Source organism: Vigna unguiculata, chromosome 1 (genome assembly GCF_037176805.1).
Source record: "Vigna unguiculata cultivar grain cowpea cultivar isolate G323 ecotype 2 chromosome 1, ASM3717680v1, whole genome shotgun sequence".
Taxonomy (NCBI): Eukaryota; Viridiplantae; Streptophyta; class Magnoliopsida; order Fabales; family Fabaceae; genus Vigna; species Vigna unguiculata.
The window spans coordinates 12,459,723-12,466,226 of record NC_140792.1 but is presented as its reverse complement, the minus strand read 5'-3'; the positions used below and the strand labels follow the sequence as shown (position 1 = coordinate 12,466,226).

The 6,504-nt window shown below is 35.7% G+C and overlaps 1 protein-coding gene across 1 annotated transcript; it reads right to left on the bottom strand.

The window, feature by feature from the left end:
- Positions 1-234: 234 nt before the first annotated feature.
- LOC114183859 (Chaperone DnaJ-domain superfamily protein) lies at positions 235-6,222 on the bottom strand. The gene is made up of 9 exons (XM_028071022.2): positions 4,952-6,222; positions 3,713-3,842; positions 2,847-3,343; positions 2,364-2,444; positions 2,119-2,223; positions 1,283-1,396; positions 1,107-1,190; positions 957-1,028; positions 235-880 (listed from the first exon to the last, which is right to left on the bottom strand). Exons 1-9 carry the CDS (start codon positions 5,270-5,272, stop codon positions 611-613), a joined length of 1,674 nt encoding a protein of 557 aa, XP_027926823.1. The 5' UTR covers positions 5,273-6,222; the 3' UTR covers positions 235-610.
- Between the last annotated feature and the right edge of the window lie 282 nt (positions 6,223-6,504).

The window sequence follows — 6,504 nt, the reverse complement described above, 5'->3', positions numbered from 1 at the left end:
AAGAATGAGAGGGTCCCACGCCATGTGAGTTCTATTCTATTATTCATTGAACTGGTATTTGGATAATTTAGTTAATAAAACAGTCTCCGATTATTTAAAGCATTTCAAGTAGATCTCTGGAAGGAAAAAAAAAATAATTACATTTTTGTTTGCAGCTATTTTAATTGAATATAAATAATAATTTGGATAAGCATTTAAAATAAGGGGTAGTTTAATCTAAAAAAGTGAGTGGTCTGAATACAAATGAAGTGAGAATCTGAATAAGAAAAGTGTCACACTACATCTTATATGATCCATATGCTATGAATGTGAATGACCTAATACGTAATGTGATGAAAAAATGTGCAGAATAGATGTGGGTGATAAAGGCATTTAGCAAATGAGAAATTTTTATTAGGTGTATGTACAAAGGAGGAAAAGTGAGTGTAGTAGTCCTTGGTAAGGTAAGGTAAGGTAACCAAGCTGAATGAGCAAAGAATTTGTGCAGTTGTAATACCTTACTACTACATAATATGTGGAATGTTGTTGATAAGATTGGAAACCTTCTTGCTTTGATCTGAGCAATGAAATGCATGAGTTTTGGTGAATCCGTTTGGTTTGATCTGAGTGTTCAGCAGGAGGTTCTTCGCCATTGCTTCTTCCCTTTCTTTTGATGCAGTTTGAATGGACTCCAACTCTTCCTGCGTTTGGAGGTCTCACAAAAGAGACCTGATGCCAGGGCCTGCTCAAGCCACAGCTCAAATGCCTCTTCATCTTCATCCATCATTTCAGCATCAAAATCCCAAGGGAATCTACTTGAGTTGCATCGCTGGTTCTTCTCCAACCCAACCATGTTTACATGGAAACTCGGTCTATGGGTATTTGGCCTGCAAGCCATTCCCTGCAACAAAATCAAATAACCTCTCACTCCACCTATAAACCTTCAAATCCAATCTTCTCTTTAATCTTATACTCACCTGGCATATAGCCCATTCTGACACATCAAAAATTTTGCTTTCAGCACAAACAAAAGCTCGTGGAATCTCCACCTATCAACAGAATATCATGATTCACAAACTAATTCACATTAATTTAACTTAATTATTTTCCATCCATCACCAATCTACCTTTTGAGGCCTGTCAAAAACCAAAGACCCTTTATATTCAACCCATCCATCTCCATCCTTGGCTTGATGAAACTGACAGCAGTCCTGTTTCCAGATAAGCCACCAAAATTCACTACAATTTTCAATACACATAAATAGAAAAACATGTAATTTTTAAATAAAGGAAAAAATCATACCTGACACCATCTTGCTTTGGCCTTACTCCTGTTGGTACATACCCAAATATGTGAATTCCCACACTTGGTGCACTGTATTCGTCTGGACTCTTCAGAACGATAATCAGCGTTATCCTAAACAGAACACATCACATGTATCATCACTATTTTTATAATAAAGATCATCAATCACCCAAATAGTTGAGCAAATTGGTCCACACGTAACAATATTTTGATGTCGTTTGGATATCATGTTATGCTATTATTATCATTTATCTTATTTCATGTCTCCATTCTTTCTATTTTATATCACGAAATTGATTACAGTCCTTAAGTGAACTCTAACATTTGAAAAAATGACAGCAGAATATTCAACTTTAGAAAGAATAATGATTAACAGAAGCCACTGTCAAAACATTATGGTTTACAATGGTAGGGTCAAAATTTGAATTGTAAGCGATGTGAAAAAGCAAATGTTTTCAAAACCAGGTCAGTTATTGAACTGGTGAAGAAACGGATTTAAAATTCAAACGTCAAAAATCATATTAAGTATTTTCACTGACCCACTGAACAAGTTTTTAAGGCCGATTCTGGGGTTTATTTAAACCAGATATTGGACCAGATCATCAGTTCTCTGGTCAAAACAACCAGTCCTGTTATCAAAACAATGCAAAACATTAATTTCACTCTATAAGGTACTAAATGTGAGAAGGTGGATACTAATGTCCGACACAGATTCTTGATTTCAAAAATGCAAACATCAATTTATAAAATGTAGGGACTGTACATATATACGCACACAAACACAACCTGAGAAGATATGTTAGTCATTTACAAGAATATCATATCATATTTACCTGATGTGAACTACTATGAGATCTCTGGCAGACACTTTTAGCCATGGTTTCTTCTTTTCTTAATTTCTCATCATAATCTCGTTTCTTCACGGAGTCAGAAAGAACCTAAAGTTTCATTTAACTAGTTAATGGGAGGAACCAAAAGCGAGGAAAAATTATGTTATACACATTATGTATCAAATGAACATTAAAAGTTTATCTATCAACTATAAGAAAAGCTCTGCAGTGTGTACTTCAAACTTTACCTCATATGCACATTGAAGCTTCTTAAATGACTCGCTTGCCAAAGAACTGCCCATATTTTTATCAGGATGCACAAGCATAGCCTGCACATAATTAATAAAAAATGGTAATATACAATAAAACATCAGATCAGCACATAAGAGAGTCTTTATAACGTTTCATTTACTAGTGACATTTTAACTAATAGTTACAAATAACCCTCATCATTATGTTTCTGATGTCAAGATTTTGAGAAGCAAATGCTGAAAACAGAAAACAAAATGAAGAAATGGGGACGTTTTTTTAATTAATAAATGAAAACAGAAAACAAACCAAGCACTTTTTAAGTAGGCTAGTAAACACAATATAATTTAATTCCAAAGGTGATTCCTCATACATTGTAACACAATATTGCTTCAACACATAACAGTTGCCTAAATAAATATTTTGATAACAATTAAGAAAAAAGTAAACAGGCAAAGCAAAATAAAACTAAAAAAAAATACCTTTTTTCTGTATTCCTTTTTCAAAACTGCTGCATCAATTTTCTTGTGGCGGCTAAATCCAAGGGCATCATAATGATTCAGACTCTTCAATATCCTTTTCATTTCATCAGTTGAGCTTGTTGTTTCTTGTTCTCTGACAATTTTGTTAACAGAAAGTTCTTTCTTGTTATCAACAACTGCTGTGGTAACAGCAGGTTTACTGGATGATTTACAAGAATGCAAATTCTCAGATTCTTCAGTAGGGATAGGATATTCACACTCTTCAGAGAAGTCATCTTCCACAACTGTTTCTGATTGCTTATGCTCTTCAGAATGTGAGCTTTCACTCACATTATCAAACCATTGGAGCAGAAAATTCAAAATATCATTGGAGAGGAATGCAAGGTTTATAGCAAGAAAAACACCCAGCCATCCAACTCGTACTTGAACACAATATATAGCATATATAGTTCCAACTAATACCACCAAACGTGCATGATTTAGGGAGAATAAATAACCTGCAAGAGGATAATTGAAAACAAAATTTGAGGATTACAAAGGTAAAATATTGAACAACAATAGAAGTCCAGCATTGCCCATAAAAGATTGTCAACTGAAGTGAGTTTCATATCAATAATAGCCAACAACACATTACAGAGTCAAGCAGATGGTAAAAATAAGGCCCTACCTTTTTAATAGCTGGAAATTAGTCATATGACCAAAGAAAATGGGACAATTGATAGGGATCATAAACACAACCAAAAGATATTTCCTTAAGTATGAAGAGATTAATAACAGTGTACATATTACAAAAGAGGTGTTTTCATCTAATTCTTGTCCTTAGGAGAATATAAAGTGTAATGCCAAAGAAAACAAGAATACCATACCTCCTACTATGAGTAACGTTCCAGTTATCCAGAAGTTAGCATACATCCACAAAATAAGGATGGCAAAAAGGCCGACAATAAAAAGCCCAGGAGTATACCCTAAGTATTGGACAGCAACTCCAGCAACACCCTGAAGCATTCAATTGAACTATGAGAAGCAATGTATAAATTATTTGCTACTAAATTGAACTGAGCAACCAAATACAGAACAACTATTACACCAAATTTAAGGTGGCAAACCAATGTCAAAATGCGTACAGAAGCAAGAGACTGAACAATGCAATTTATATACTTGCTATTAAAAGGCACCTTTTTGTATAAATAAATGTGTCTAAATGAATTCAAATAAAGGTAAACAGAGATAGTAATTTTGAAATAGGATGTTAGATGGACACAATGATTGATTATTATGCTTAGCTCCTTATGCCAGGAAACTGTTTAACCCCCGTTCAGCCATAATAATGTTTCTATTTCTGTCATTATATGCAGGTTCTACAAAAGACTCAATATAAGAAAAAACCAATGCCATCAATGCGTTCCCCTACAGAAGAAATTAAAATCAATGCAACCAAATAATCTGAATCAGTTGACATGAACATCTAGACAAGCACTTGTAGTTCACTTTTTGAGAATATTGTTTTAATAAAAATAACACTGTTCCCTGAAGCTTGAAACCTAATTCTATCATAAAATTCTTACATAGTAATGCAACGTTCTAAGAATGATTGTTAAAATACAATAGTGAGTTTCTTGTACCATGATATATTATAGAATACGACAAATAAAGCCAATTGTAAAAAGCCATTCAATCATACCACTAAAGGATAAGTTAACTTAAAACTGCTATCCGACTGAAGTGAGTATAACAATTACACAAAAAACAGCTAAAGGAGAAATAAGGACAAATTACACTTACACCCCAAAGTTTAGCAAAATTCACTTCATATTCTACCCTCTCTTGACCCTACACAAGCCCCCTAAATTTATAAAACAATGCATCTCCATATATGCTTCCTGCTATTCCAGAATCTCCCTTAACTTCTTATGCAGTTAAAGATCAAGAAAGATCAAAGTAATGCTAAAAATGAAAGGGGTATCCAGTGTAATTTCGTTAAACCTCAAGAGATGTTAGTGTAATTTGCCCCAAGAATATATACCTAGACAACAGACTTTGACACACGGATCAGAAACCCATAACCAAAAGAATGAAGATTTAGACGAGTTGAAACAAAGACATACCATACTAACAAGCACGTATACCAAGCAATACATCGAAGTCAGACTAAGAAAGCAGCTCCACATTATAAGCAGAAGCATCACTGGACCAAACTTAATGAAGGACTGAAAGCCCCTCAGAGCAGAGTCCTTCCAGAAAATCAATGACAACCTAAGTAAGCTCCCAAATCGGGAGCAACCCCGGCACACCATAGGCCAATGCCGTTCAAAGAACATAGCAATCCTGTCTCGGCAACAAGTCACCACGGTTCGCGCACGCCAGCCGGCGACCTTCTGCGACCGAAACCATTGCCAACACTGCTTGAACAACCCTATATCCTCCATCACCAAGGCCTCTCAAATTCCCCAGAATCTTGGTGAAACCTTACTCCTACGACTACAACAGGCACCTCATCTCATCATTCCAAACAGAATAACAAATTGCTGATACTATTGATTTCCATCACCATCGATCCAATGCCTCATATATCCAAACCCTTTTGACCCTAGATCATCAATGCCATCCATAAACAAACCACCACCTTGATCTACAAAAATTCAAATAAGTGAAATAAATAAGGCCCGCTACTCCAACTCCCTACATAAATCCACCAAATTCACGGGTTTCACAAGACCAGTTCTCCTCGTCCAAAAAGGGAAAGAAGATAAAACACAAAACCCCCCCTATCGATGAGATCAAAAGAGAACATTGTGCGAGTCCATGAGGGCACTAAATACAATCACGTTCAAAAGGGGGGTAAATTGCTTCCGAAATAAGCTTCCGAAAAGCAAGCACTGTTCACGGAAGCCCCACAGAAACATAAAAACACACAAAGTAATACACAGTCGAATAAGAAGATAAAAACCCTCTCTTTTTGACAAACACAATGCGACCCCTTTCCCTTTTCCACGCCCCACTTGAACTCCAGCGCTATCAACCTCGACCCTTTTTCCGGGTTGAAGACCTAGCACTGCAGAATGGGGCGAAAACCGCTGAAAGTAAAGAACTTGAAAGTGACCCCGAAGCCGTGGGAGCCCTAAGAGAAAAGGGTATGAGGCACTGAAGGAGAAGATCGAAGTTGAGACTCCGGAACACCACCGACAGAGAATGAGGAAAAGGGGAAGAAGGGGTTATTGGATTTTTTGCAGAATGAGAAGATAACCTTCGCCTTTCTTTCTCTTTTTGATTTTGTTTTAATTTTTATTCCTCTCAGGGATTGCTTGTGAAAAAGAGAGAGTAAGTTTAAAAGTTTCAAAAAGTCTTGTAAAGGGTGAAGAGACGAGTGAGAGAGTTGTTTTGTTGCAGAAGAGGAGAGAGGGAGAGAGAATTTGACATAATTTTTTAAATTATAATTATTATTATTTGCTTTTATTTTTGTTCAGAAATATTAATTGGGTTGCTTTGTGGATTAGGGTTGGAGAGGTGTGTAATAATGATGCAGTGGGGTCCATCACACTGCATTGAATGTTGTAATTCCTAATTCTAATGTTGCTTCTTATTAAGTACATTAATTTCCTTCTAAAACCTTTTCCATTCAACTAATACAACAAGACAAGATTCTCTTAATCCATTCAAA

Coding starts and splice junctions, on each gene's coding strand:
- LOC114183859 (XM_028071022.2), bottom strand. CDS start 5,272: ATGGAGGATATAGGGTTGTTCAAGCAGTGTTGGCAATGGTTTCGGTCG. Junction 2,445..2,846: donor AAAAGGAATACAGAAAAAAG/GTATTTTTTTTT, acceptor AATTATGTGCAG/GCTATGCTTGTGCATCCTGA. Junction 1,397..2,118: donor CTCATAGTAGTTCACATCAG/GTAAATATGATA, acceptor TGTTCTGTTTAG/GATAACGCTGATTATCGTTC.